This window comes from Lynx rufus, unplaced genomic scaffold (genome assembly GCF_022079265.1).
Source record: "Lynx rufus isolate CCGP_SWC_20201006 ecotype Redwood Valley unplaced genomic scaffold, mLynRuf1.p SCAF_28, whole genome shotgun sequence".
Lineage (NCBI taxonomy): Eukaryota > Metazoa > Chordata > Mammalia > Carnivora > Felidae > Lynx > Lynx rufus.
The window spans coordinates 9,872,500-9,886,562 of NW_025814843.1; the positions used below are offsets into that span (position 1 = coordinate 9,872,500).

At 51.7% G+C, this 14,063-nt stretch overlaps 1 protein-coding gene across 1 annotated transcript; it reads right to left on the reverse strand.

The window, feature by feature from the left end:
• Nucleotides 1–7,713: 7,713 nt before the first annotated feature.
• ODF4 (outer dense fiber of sperm tails 4) lies at nucleotides 7,714–11,732 on the reverse strand. Its single transcript, XM_047089788.1, is given in 5 exon segments — nucleotides 7,714–7,898; nucleotides 8,103–8,237; nucleotides 8,456–8,629; nucleotides 11,260–11,671; nucleotides 11,673–11,732. Coding segments are annotated over 5 exon segments (966 nt in total).
• Nucleotides 11,733–14,063: the final 2,331 nt, after the last annotated feature.

The following is a 14,063-nucleotide window of genomic DNA, read 5'->3' on the forward strand; positions in this document are numbered from 1 at the left end:
AATGTGATAATGTTAACGTGCAGGGAAATCTGGTTGAAGAGTATATAGGAATTCCTTGTACTGTTCTTGCAACTTTCCTGTAAGTCTGAAATGATGTCTAAAAAAGAATTTCCGGGGTGGTGCCTGGGGGATTCACTTGGTAAAGCACCCAGCTCTCGGTTTTGGCTCAGGTCATAATCTCACGGTTTCGTGAGTTCGAGCCCTGTGTCGGGCCCTTGTGCTGACAGCTCGGAGCCTGGAGCCTGCTTCGGATTCTGTGTGTGTGTCTCTCTGCCCCTCTCTTGCTCCCACTCTGTCTGTCTGTCTCTCTCTCTCTCTCTCTCTCTCAAAAATAAACACTAAAAAAATTTTTAATGAAATAAAATCGTGAAAATAATGTTTCTCTAGTGATTCTGACATCAGACATTTATTGTTATCTCTTGTGCAAAACCAGCAGCTTCTCCAAGCCTTGCCATCTGGTCGTCATTGGAGCCAAGGTCCGCAAATCCCAGCTCTATGGGAAATGCAGTTGTCTTTGTGGGATGGAGTGACTTTAGCTTCGCCGCAGCTCTCTCTCTTTCCCTTTTAGCCAAGAGGGTTGTGTCGGCCAGAAGAGCCTCAGTTATGCTGAGGGAATAAAGAACCCTAAAATCTTTTTTTTTTTTACTTTTTAAATATTTATTTTTGAGAGAGAGCACGAGCTGGGAGGGGCAGAGAGAGAAGGAGACACAGAATCGGAAGCGGGCTCCAGGCTCTGAGCCGTCAGCACAGAGCCCGACGCGGGGCTCGAACCCACGGACCGCGAGATCGTGACCTGAGCCGAAGCCGGACGCTTCACCGACGGAGCCCCGCAGGCGCCCCAGAGAACCCCAAAATCTTCAAGGCGCACAATCTCGTAGCAACCAAGCTGCACCCCCATTCACTCTGCATATCTTTGTCCTCACGGGCCGCCATAAGGAATTTCCACAGACCGGGCGGCTTACACAACAGAAACTCATTTTCTCACAGTGCTGGAGGCCGGAAGTCTAAGACCAAGGTGCCGGCCAATCGGGTCTGTGGCGAGAGCTGTCTTCCTGGCCTGCGGGGCAGCTGCCATCTGGCCATGTCCTCACGTGGCCCTTCCTTACTGCACGTGCACGGACATGAAGAGAGCCAGTGGCTCTCTGGCATCTGTTCTTGTAAAACCACTCACCCTATCCGATCAGGGCCCCCACTCTTATGACCGCATGTAAACTGATTGCCTCTCCAAAGCCCATCTCCAGATACAGCCACACTGGGGTCAGGGCTTCAACATGAATTGGGGGGAGGGTGGCAGGGGGCCACAATTCAGTCGGATGAGGTTTTTGGGGTGATAGTGGGGCTCAGGGGGTCCAGAGACGACGGCCAAGAACGAATTCTTAAAGATGTCTCTGGTGCAAAAAGGTGATTTTATTAAAGCACGGGGACGCGACCCGTGGGCGGAAACAGCTGCCCGGACCAGGAGGAGAGACTAGTTATATACTATGGGGTGGGGGGAGGTAAAATCAGGAGGAAGTTTCCAGTGAGATCTTCATATGCTAAAGAACACTCCCAAGATGGTGGAGGCCTAGCTATTGCCGAGCTAAGGGTTTTTCCCCCCCCCTCTAGCAAAATATTAACATTAAGACATAGGGAGTTCCTAGAGAAGTGTTTGGCTCTTGCCGGCCTCAAGTATTCGTCAATGGGCTGCAGGTTATACGGAAAGTGAGTTCTATCTGCCATTTCCTTCTGCCTCTGTTTCCCACATCACTATGGAGGGGAGGGTGATGTTGGGGCTCCAGGAAACTGAGTCTACAAATTTCTGGAGATGAGGCTATTGATAAGACTGCCTTTTTCTTGTGATTGGCTAAGATCTTTGTAAATAGATGGAGACTCGGGTCCTGCACGACTGTGAGCTCTATCGGTTAACCCTTCGTTTCCCCCCTTTCCTTTGTTCTTGGGCAGCCGGGAGTGCCCGAGGAATAGCACACACATCCCACCTGGGGCCTGTCAGCTTGCCTTCTCCTCCCTCAAGGGAGGGAGAAGCCCTTGGTGAAGTCCCTCAAGGGCTGCCTATGGACTCTCCGCCAGGTGTCCTCATTCTAGCACTCAGGGTGACAGATCAGCCACCATCTTGAATGCGCAGAGGCAATGAGATCTCCAGGGGGGTTCAGGCTGGTAAGTAAATGCTCTGGTCCAGAGGTAGGAGCATGTTGCACAATTGGTTGGCCAGATCTAGTCACGTGACTCCGTCCGGAGCCAGAAGGTGCAATCTTAGCATATCCCCAGAAGGCAAAACCTAGAAATACTTGGTGAACAGCACGAATGACCACCACAGGAAGATCAACGGCTCCTACTGAATCCAGCAGACTCTTTGGTTTAAAATTACATCTACGAGGGGCGCCTGGGTGGCTCAGTTGGTGGAATGTCCAACTTCGGCTCAGGTCACGATCTTGCAGTTCATGAATTCAAGCCCCGCGTCGGGCTCTGTGCTGACAGCTCAGAGCCCGAAGCCTGCTTCGGGTTCTGCGTCTCCCTCTCTCTCTGCCCCTCCCCTGCTCACTCTCTGTCTCTCTCTCAAAATAAATAAACATTAAAGGAACAAATACAAGAAAGTTCTGAAAGGTGGAGTCAAGAAGGTCTGGCTAGACATCTTGGATGCTTAGAACAACACCACAGTGAGTGGTGCAATACTGTTTGCCTCACAGTATCGCAGACTGGGTGCTGGACAAGCCAGTAACTTGGAAATGCCAGTGGGAGCAGACCAAAACCACACACACACACACACACACACACACACACACAGAAAAGATCTGCTCTCTCTAGCCAAAAGACCAGGAGAGAGGCAACCTGACAAGACCGAAAACTTATAGAAAATACTTCATTAATCCAGCCGACACCATGGAGAACACCGTGGCCCTTCTGCCATGTTGGTCAGCAGAGGCTGAGTGGGGGAGCCTGGACCTCCACCCTCAACAGACTATAACAAGACACCTCTCCTAGCACCCCCGCCACCCCCACCTCCTGCCGGGGTGGTAGCAGACAAGACCCGGGGGGCAACCAAGACTTATATTCCAACCAAGAGGTAACAACCCCCCCTCACACACATACACACAGGAAGAACGGGGACCACATGGGAATCCTGGACTTCACCAGCCGCCCGCCTCTGTCAGAGGAGGCTGAGTGGGAAGCTGGAACTTTCATTATCATCCAGTGAGCACAAAAGGCCTCCAGCCCACATCACAGAGAGGCCACATGGGTAGGAGTATCAGGGCGCCCTGCCCCCTCCCACCTAGGAAGCCTAGTGGGGAACCTGAAATCCTGCCTTGGACCAGCAGTAATGATGAATGCCTTCCCCTGCCCAGGGTGTCCAAGGACGCTGAGTGGGGAGCCAGGACCTTTATCCCCACCTGGCTGTAGCAAGGAAACACTCCCTTCCTCCATGGCACGATGTCAGAGAGGGCCTGCTGGAACGGGAGGTTTCAGTAATACCCACAGTCTTATGATGTAATACCAGAATGTCCGGGATACAATACAAAATCATGCATCATACCAAGAACCCAGAGAAGCTCAACTTGAATGAGTTAAAGATACCCAGCAGATGCCAACCCTGGGATGACCTAGACATTGGGATTTTCCAACAAGGATTTTAAGGAGCGGCGTAAAAATGCTTCGACGAGCAATTACAAATGGGCTTAAAACAAATGAAACCATAGAAAGTCTCCACGAAGAGATAGGAGATACATGGAACGACTAAATGGGAACTTTAGCACTGAAAAAAAAAAACACAATGAAATTTTAAAACTCAGAGGATGGGCTGAATAGCAGGCCCAGATGGCGTTACTGGCCTATCGGTCAAGGTTCAACCAAAGAAACAGAACCACTAAGGGATTTATTTTTTGCAGGTGGGGAACCAGTTAAATAGTCTATGTAAGGCTGTCGCTTCCGTGCCTAATTCTGGAACCTGAAGTTAATCAGTGTAGGCAGTCAGGAAGGGAAGACGTGAAAAGAAGAGAGCAAAAAATACAGTAGAACCTACAAGGCTGAGCCAGAACTCAATACCGATAGACCGATACCCATGTTGGTCTCTTACTGCCTCCAAGCCTCCAACTTTAACAGCTGGGAGGGCTCTGCCTCTCATCACGGAGTTGAACAACATGAACGACCCTTGCAAACATTATGCTAAGCAAAGGAAACTGGACACAAGAGGCTGGGTATTGTATGATTCCATTTATATGAAATGTCCAGAATGAGCAGATGCAGAGAAACAGAACGTAGACTAGTTCCGGGGGATGGAGGGAAGGGGGAGTAATTAGAGCAGTAGAGTGTTCTGGAATGGGATAGTGGTGATGGTTGCACATTGTGAATATACTAAAACCACTGAATCGCGTACTTTAAAGTGGTAAATTTTATGGCATGTGTGTTACATCTAAAAAAAAAAAACCCATGGAGACTTGCAGCTGGGGAGAAATAGGACTGAATCTTTTTTTTTTTTTTCAGATGTTTATTTATTTTTGAGAAAGAGACAGAGCGAAAGCAGGGAGAGGCAGAGAGGGAGTGAGTCACAGAATCTCTGTTCTGTGAGCACAGAGCCCGACGTGGGGCTCGAACCCATGAACCATGAGACCATGACCTGAGCCAAAGTCGGCCGCTCAACCGACTGAGCCACCCGGACACTCCAGGACTGAGTCTCAGTCAAGGACATTTCAACATTTTCCCAGCTGGATTTCAGAAGTGCTATGAACCGATGACTCCCTGTTGTGTCTCTCATTCATATTCCCCTCCCTGCTTTTTTTTTTTTTTGGAGTATGATGAACATACAGTGTTACATCAGTTTCAAGTGTACAACCTAACGATTCAATAATTCTATACATTACTCAGTGTTCATTATATGTCATTATCCCCCTTTTTAAACAGTAGCGTCTGTCAGGGTTACCCCTTGACTGCCCTGCCATGGTTTCTGGCTGTGTGGGGGTGGTCACATGTCTCTCTAGTTCACAGGTATTCAGATTGAGAGGAACTGCACTTGACTCCCTGTATTTAAGGCATCGCATCTAAAGAGCCTTACCTGCACCTGGACCTAATTTAGGCGGCACATTTGTTTGCTAGGGCAGCCGTAACAAAGCGCCACAGACTAGGTCCTTTAAACAACAGAAACTTATTTTCTCCCAATTCTAGAGGCTGGAAGTCCAAGGTCAAGTGTAATAGGTTTGGTCTCTTTCTGAGTCCTCTCTTACGTGGCTTGCAGATGCGCACCTTCCCCCCTGGTCTTTCCTGTGCACCTCGTAAGACCCTATCTCCAGCTAGTTACATTCTGAGGTACTGGGGGTTAGGGCTCCAACGTATGAATTCTGGGGGAGACACAACTCAGCCCATAAGATGGCCAGTGTGTCACGAATGCTTAAAACTTCATCTCTGCCGGATGCCTCAACAGCTCCACGATGAGACTGTGAGCACCTTACCAGGTGACAGGTGCACCAAGTGTGACAAGGCTGGCTCCTGCCACAAGTTCCTCTTCTGGCCCTCCCCTGACTATAACCTAGTGACATCCAAACGCACCAATGAAAATCCCTCAGACGTTTGCTTGACCCCAGTAAAGGCACTTGGCCACGGGTCCTCACTCTCTCAGCTCCCCATCTGCGTGGTTGAGCCTGCTCTCTGGGCTTTCCTTCCATGTGGCCTCCGTGTGGAATGTGGACCTCTTCTAGGACCTGTGGATATAATGAATCCTGCAATTTCAGATGCCTCTCTGAGTGCAATTTCCACAGCTTTGTTGGAATAATCCTTAAAGGCCCCATGAGGAGGACTTAGTTCCTCCCTTGCAACACAGTGCAATTCTGAAATTTCAGCGGATTTATCTGGTGAAAGTAACAGTGTATTTCTTCCAAGACTAAGTCATAAAGGGCACGGACACTTCCTCCTCTCCCTCCTTCCTTGTTCTCTCTTAGATCACCCACTCTGGGGGACACGAGCTCTCGACAACCTAGCAGCCCACGAAAGAGGCCCCTGTGGCGAGGAACCGTCGACAGTCATACGAGTGAACCACACTGGAAGTAGATCCTCCAGCCCCAGTCAAGCCTTCAGATGACTGCAGCCCCAGCTGACATCTTGTCTATGACCCCGTGAGAGACCCTGAGCAAGAACCATCCAGCTAAGCTGCTCCCAGATTCCTGATCCCGGAAACTACGTGAGATAATGTTTATTATTTTAAGCCACCAAGTTTGGGGTAATTTGCTATCCAGCAAAAGATTATATTAGGCCTTTATCAAAAGAGGAAAATTATACATAGACTGGAAGCATAGCCCCCCTTATTTATGTAGGAGGCAGATGGTCTCATCCCTGTAGGCATTTGAGTTTATGACTTCTTTCAAATTACCAAATCCCTTTCTCCGACCACGACCTACATTTGCTTGTTGTTTCTTCCCCAAGGATGACCAGACCAATAGATCCTGGCTGCCGGGGGAAGAAGCACGAGGGAGACGATGAGTCTGGATTTGTGGGGTGCTGCTCGGCCCAGATTTCAAGCCCACATATTCTTTGCGCAGACTGTTTGCCTGGAGCCAAGGAGCTGCACACCGCTCGTCAGGTATGGTTAGGGACGAGAATCTCAAAAGAGCCAAAAAAAAAAAAATCAAACGGAAACCAGTCAGACGTATTAGGTTGAACCTTATGAAATTGGCAGCATTTAACGGCGGAAACAGCAGTATCGGACGGCTCGACCCGCTAAGACATACAGCTTTCATCTACCCACCCCACTCGGATTTTGTGCCTTCTCTCCTCTAGCTGGCTGGCATGGCGGCTCCATCTGGAAGGATTCGACAGATGGGCCACGGCGGCTCTCCTGGGAGACCAGCCTCTCCGTGCGGGATGTCTGAATCCCAGTGGTCATTGCCGGCGCTGCCCCAGGCAGGTGCCGCACGTGTTCGTGAGGCTAGACGAAGTTCGTAATCCAAAAGGGCAATCTGTGTCTCGGTCGTAGGGCCTGACTCTCACGGTTTTATTCCTGCCGTTACGCGGGAAGCTTGGTCGGAGAGCAGGAGCAGCCCAGAGGGGTGTCAGAACTGGTGGAGTTGAGGGCGGTGGTGATGGAGTGGCGGAGGAGAAGGGGTGGACGGAGGTCCAATTGGAGTTGGAGTCGGTGCCGGTGGTACCCTGGCCCAGGGCGCTGGGACCTCTTGGTCACCTGAGGACACAGGAGGTGGGATGGCTGCCCAGCACACAGGGTACAGCCACAGCCCAGGTAACCTGCCTCTCACCTTGTGGCCAGTGTGCTCTTGAGTCGTTCACTCCCTATAAACCAACTGGTCATAAGTGATCTCTCCTCATCACGCCCCCTGCCTCCTAGCAAATGTTGGGATGCGGGTAACGAAGTGTAGAACGGCGTAGACGCCTTTCACCTGGGCACAAGTGTGCTGTGGGAGAAACGGGACGGGCCCAAAGGCTCCTAGGCAGGGAGAGTCGGGAAACGAAGCTGTTCTCTCTCCCTTCCTCGCCTTCTTCAAGCTGTTGTCTTGTCTCAACCACTCCCAGACACGGTAAGCAAGAGACAATTTATTCCCCATCGGCCCCGCTGTCAGCCGGCAGGAACAAGGAGGGCGAGTGCGAGGCTGACCTAAAATCCTCCCTCTCTAAGTCCTCGAGGTGAGGAGAGCCAACCTACCCAGGGCTTCGAGAAAGGATGAGGAGAGGGATTCGGACGGGAGGCGGCCGAAGTTGGCACCAGGATTTCGGAAGAGGTTACGGAGATGCCTTCTTTCGCTCCGGATCCAGGACTTCCTCCTGCTTGACCGAGGCGGGTGAGACCCCCGGCTCGCTCGGAAAGTTCTGTACTGAGCTGGCACCACTGCTGCAGGACGCGGCCCGGCTGGGACAGTGCATAATCACGCTCCAGAAGTGTTTGTGGTTGAAGTGGCAGAGGGCCGCTGGCAAAGGACAAAGGGATGGGGGACGGGAAATGTGGAGAACGGAGGGAAGCAAGCGGCAGGCCAGGCGAGGTGAGGCCCGAGGGGACAGGGGACGTGAATCCTAAGAACCTACCTCCCTACCTCCGGGCCTTACCAGCCCCTCCCTCCCTCCACACTCCTTCTGCCCTGAGCCACCTCCTTCCCAGGGCCCAGGCCACTCACCGCAGGTGACATACAGGACAAACACCGGCCAGCCTATGAAATAGCTCCAGCCGATGGGGACAGATAAATTCCTCTTCAACTCAAAGATCCAGAGGTTAATAGGGAACAGCAGGAGGGTGGAGAAGATAAAGGTAACTGGGAGACAGGAAGCCGAGAGACCTTCTCACCTAAGAATCCCCCAAGGATGCACCCTTCTGTGCTGAGTTAGCGCAGCCCCGCCCAACTCGCCTCTCCAGGGACGGGGGGGGGGGAATGGGGGGACTCCGTTCTCAGCGCCCACCCCCCCCAAAGGAAGGAAGAGGGAGGAGTGCCCAGGAAGATGTGGCTTGCTCCATTCCCAGAGCTAGGGGTACCTTCAGAGAAGCACAGGATGGTCCCGACCCAGCTAAAGAAGGGCAGTCTCTTCAGACCAGGTAGACACAGCAGGTGCAACCAGACGGTGAAGACAAAGCCCAGCCCCAGGGTCAGGCAGAAGGTTATCCGGGCCACCCCGAAGACCGGGTGATTTTCCCACAGCTTAAAACTATCTGGAGAAAATGAGAATACAGGACGAACTCAGGATTCACAAGAGAAAAAAAAATATATAATCAAGTGAGTACTTATGAGAAAAAGTTAATAATCGAAGAAATGCACATTTGAGATAACAATGAAATGTGACTTTCACTTGTTAAATAGGCAAGGGTTCTTTTTTTTTTTAATATTTATTTATTTTTGAGAGAGAGAGACAGACAGACAGAGTATGAGCGGGGGAGGGGCGGAAAGAGAGGGAGACACAGAATCCGAAGCAGGCTCCGGGCTCCGAGCTGTCAGCACAGAGCCCGACGCGGGGCTCGAACCCACGAACCGTGAGATCATGACCTGAACCGAAGTCAGACGCTTCACCGACTGAGCCACCCAGGCACCCCGGCAAGGAGTCTTAACACGGAGATTGTTTGAAAATCCCAACCACACGAAAATGAATAACTCAATAGAAAAGTGGGTTGGGGAGGAGTGGCTGGGTGGCTCAGTCGGTTAGGTGTCCAACTTCGGCTCAGGTCATGATCTCCCAGTACGTGAGTTCAAGCCCCACAGGAGGCTCCACACTGACAGCACGGAACGTGCTTGGGATTCCCTGTCTCCCCCCTCTCTCTGCCCCTTCCCCACAAGCTCTCTCTCTCTCCCTCTCACTCAAAATAAATAAGCAAATAAATAAATAAAACCCCCCAAAAACTTAAAATATTTCATTCTTTCATCCAGCCAAGCCACTCTGGGAAATCTATACCAAAGAATTCATACTAAACACAGGGGGGAAAAAAAACTTTATGATTAACAAATTTGTTGCTCCTTTTTTCACAAATACGACATTGGAAATAAACTTTGCCAAGAACGGAAGAATAAAAGTCAAGTAAAAAGGTGACAATCCATTTACTTGATATGTATCTATTAATTCATATATTTTTTTTAATGTTTACTTGTGAGGGAGAGAGCACAAGTGGGAGAGGGGCAGAGAAAGGGAGACAGAGAATCCGAAGCAGGCTCCAAGCCATCAGCACAGAGCCTAATGTGAGGCCTGAACCCATGAACCGTGAGATCATGACCAGACCCGAAGTCGGACACTCAACTGACTGACCCAATGTCCCATCTATTATAATATGGAAACGTTTCCTGTATCTTTATAGACATATTTAAAACACTATAAATTAAATTAAAATAATTTAGAAGATATAAAATTGTTTATGAAGACTGAGTACAGCTGCGTAAAAACCATTCAAAATTTGTTCAGTTTTTTGTTTTTTTTTTTTAAAGCCTGGCTCAGTCGGTGGAGTGTGCAACTCTTGATCTCGGGGTTGTGAGTTCGGGCCCCACACTGGACATGGAGATTACTTAAAAATAAACTCTTTAACACATAATAATAAATAGGGGCGCCTGGGTGGCTCAGTGGGTTAAGCAGCGGACTCTTGATTTCAGGTCAGGTCATGATCTCACGGTGCGCGAGATCGAGCCCCGGGGCCGGCTCTGTGCTGACGTTGCAGAGCCTGCTTGGGATTCTCTCTGCCCCTCCCCTCCGTTCACGCTCTTTCTCTCTCACTCTCTCTCAAAATAAATAAATAAATAAATAAATAAATAAATAAACTGACGGGTGCCTGGTGGCTCAGTAGGTCGAGCATCTGACTCTTAACTTTAGCTCAGGTCATGATCGTAGTTTGCGGGATCGGGCCCCACGTCAGGCTCTGCGCTAACAGGGTAGAGCCTGCTTGGGATTCTGCGTCTCCCTCTCTCTCCGCCCCTCCCCTGCACGTTCACGCTCTCTCAAAAGTAAATAAATGAACATTAAAAACAAAACAAAACAAAACAGGGGCGCCTGGGTGGCTCGGTCGGTTAAGCGTCCGACTTCAGCTCAGGTCATGATCTCATGGTCCGTGAGTTCGAGCCCCGCGTCGGGCTCTGTGCTGACCGCTCAGAGCCTGGAGCTTGTTTCAGATTCTGTGTCTCCCTCTCTCTCTGCCCCTCCCCTGTTCATGCTCTGTCTCTTTCTGTCTCAAAAATAAATAAACGTTAAAAAACAAAACAAAAACGCTCTGGTTTTGCACGAGAGCTGAGAAAGGAGGCCCAGCGCGAGAGGGGACGTCAGACGAACAAGAACTAGAAGTGAAAGGCTGCAAGGACGCCGGGAAGGAAGGAGCAGGGAAACCAGACACGGAAACCCAGAGCTGGCCCAGAAAAGCAGGGCCTGAGGGAGAAGGGAAGAAAAGAGGCTGGGACCCGGGCCTGGGAGAGAGCATTCTGGGGACTCCCCTGAAGCTGGGGTTTGCAAGCCCAGAGGAAGGAAATCCCCACCTCCAAGGAGGCTCTTCTCCCAATACAACGGGTGTTGTGTGATTGAATGATGGACATTCCCTGAGAGTCGTGTCCCTGGCAACATTGTCACAGGCGCAGACTGGGCTCTGAGCTCCTCCAGAGCAATGGTACCTTCCCTTGGGTCAGGCAGAACCCTCCGGCCGGGACGGACGGGAGAATGAAAACCGATCCTCGGCGGTCTCTGCCGGTGAGGCCATCTTGCAGGGAAACAGCACTGGGGACGACCAGAAGGAGGGGACGAGGCCACAGGGCGCAGACGGCGCGACCCCGAGGCGGGCCGGTTCCCCGGGGGCGGCGACGGGGGCGCGGAGGGTCTCACCTTTCCCGTTTTCGGAGCTGGAGCAGCTCTTGGATTTGCAGATGTGCGGGAGCCCCATGGACATGAGACGAGCCGACGTGTAGATTCTCGCGCTGACGTTGGTGGGCCAGCGCTGGTAGACGCGGCTCCCGGAGAGGCACAGCCACTTCTTGGAGAACACCATGGCCAGCAGCAGGATGAAGGCGACGAGGCTGAGCTCCGAGGCCAGCACCCGCGCTACCCAGCGGGAGCTGTGCGTCATCCTCCACCACAGGGGCAGCACGGAGATTCTCCGGGGCTCTGAGGGGTGCTCCCCGGGCACCCGCCTGTCACCGCTGGGGTCAGCCGGCCAGCTCTCTTCTTGGGCCAGGCTCCCCTCGGCCCCGTCCTGCTTCCCAGCCCCCCCTTCCCTCGCCAGGGTTTGGATGCTCATCCTTTTTTCCTACCGGCCCGGGAAATCCAGCCCTAAAGGCCCCTGCCCCCATCTTGAGCATTCCCTGTCTCTCCTCCTAACCTCCACCCCATCTCCACCTTCCCTTGCTGGGCTCAGTGGCCCCTCATCCTTTAAATATTTGTAGCGGGCAGAGTCCTTGCCACCACAGGGCCTGGGGTCTGGGAAAGAAACAACCTATTCAGTAGGACCGGGCCCCTAACTGCCATGGAACTTTCCAATATTCCGGGGGCGGGACAGTCAAGTGGGGGAGGGGCCCAAGGTCACGGGCCCCACCCCCCAAGAGCTGCGGTTTCTGAGGGTCCTCTCTTCTCTTCCCACATCCTCGGCCCTGACCCCACCCCGAAATGCTGACAGAGGGAGCAGGGAGAAGGAGAGGGAGTCGGTCCTCAGAAAAGCAGCCTCCCTAAGTTCTTTGGAAATGTCTTCCGAAGGTGTGACCGACCTTCTCACTACTCCCCCCAACCCCTCACCTCCCTCCCGCCTCCACTCTGTATCTTCTTCCCTTCCTTACTTCCCCTCAGCACCAGAAGGGGAGGACATAGGATAAGGAGGGGGTAAAGGAGTGTCACACGAGCTGAAATTTTTCTTTTCTTTTTTTTTATGGTTTTCTTTTTATTTTTTAAAATAATCTCTACACCCCACGTGGGGCTCGAACCCACAACACCAAGATCAAGAGCCTCACGCCCCACCCACCCACTGAGCCAGTCAGGAGCCCCACAGTCTGAGATTTTTCTCAGCTAGGAGAAAATAAATCTGAATCACCTGGGGCGGCCTGATCATCGCCGCTTCTAGACCTCAGACCCCAGGAGCTCTGGCAAGGAAAAAGCCTTTCAGATTTGGGATGTGAGTTTGAATCCTATCAGAGTTGGTTCACTCTGAGGAGGCAGTAGTGATCCACGTGGTTAAGAACATAGGCTTTAAGGTCCAACAGGCAGAGAGAGGAATGTGGGCCAGCGAACCTGCATGCATCCAACAGCTTCTTTGTGCCTCGGTTTACTCACCTGTAACACAGGAACAATAACCCTCCTCGCAGACTCCGTTTCAGTATCAAATGGGATAGTAAACAATGAGCACTCATTGCTGCATAGTCAGTTTCCAGACAGTGATAGTTGTTACAATTACATTATCATTTTCATCGGTTCGTGCTCTCTCGCTAGGATACGGAGAAGGAACAAAAGCACACAGGTTTTTGGAAGGCATCCTTGCGCCTGTGAGTGGCTACAAATGATGGAAGGAACCCAAAGAGGCCTAAGCAAAAGGGGAGTTCATGGTGAATCCCAAGGTCACGTGCTCAGCAGGACCGGAAGTACAGCCAGAATCAGGAACTCAGATCCCGTGAGGGCTCTTCCTCCGTTTCTTAGTTTGTCCGGCTGCCGTAACAAAATGCCACAGACGGGGGAGCTTATAAACAACAGAAATGTTGGGGCGCCTGGGTGGCGCAGTCGGTTAAGCGTCCGACTTCAGCCAGGTCACGATCTCGCGGTCCGTGGGTTCGAGCCCCGCGTCGGGCTCTGGGCTGATGGCTCCGAGCCTGGAGCCTGTTTCCGATTCTGTGTCTCCCTCTCTCTCTGCCCCTCCCCCGTTCATGCTCTGTCTCTCTCTGTCCCAAAAATAAACAAATGTTGAAAAACAACAGAAATGTGTCCCTCGCGTTTTCAGAGGCTGGAAGTCCAAGTTCGTGGCAGTCCAGCATGGTCCGGTGAGGGCCCGCTTCGAGGTCTCGGGCTTTTTGCTATATCTTCAGGTGGGGCCAGGGAGCCCTGTGGGGTCTCTTGCCTAAGACGCCAATCCCACTGGCGAGGACAGAGCTCCGGCCCTGGCGGGGACAAGCGCCATGCTCAGAACCATCGGCCGTGGTCGGGAGGCACCCAGGTCCAGGAGGCTGAGCAGAACGAGTGATTTCAGGATTCTGTTTCCTTCCTTGGGTCTCGTTTAGTTCTCCTGGAGTTTCTAAGAGCTTCTCATCCTAATGGCCACACAAAACCACATGGAAGAATCTTGGAAATATGTTTCCTGAAAAACGTAACTCCCAGGAGTCTATGCTATAAATAGGATCCCAGTTCTAGAGAGTTCCTAAACAAGCCCAACTAAACGCAACGTTGTTTAAGTATACACACTACTATGATGGCATGGTACGTTGTAAAAATCAGGGGCGCCTGGGTGGCTCAGTCAGTTGAGCGTCAGACTCTTGATTTCGGCTCAGGTCATGATCTCATGGTTCATGGGATCGAGCCCGGCCTGTCAGCGTGGAGCCTGCTTGGGATCCTCTGTCTCCATCTCTCTCTGGCCCTCCTCTGCTTGTGCTCTTTCTCAAAAATAAATAAATACAAATAAATATCAGCAGAGGGATGCCTGGCTGACTCAATCAGAG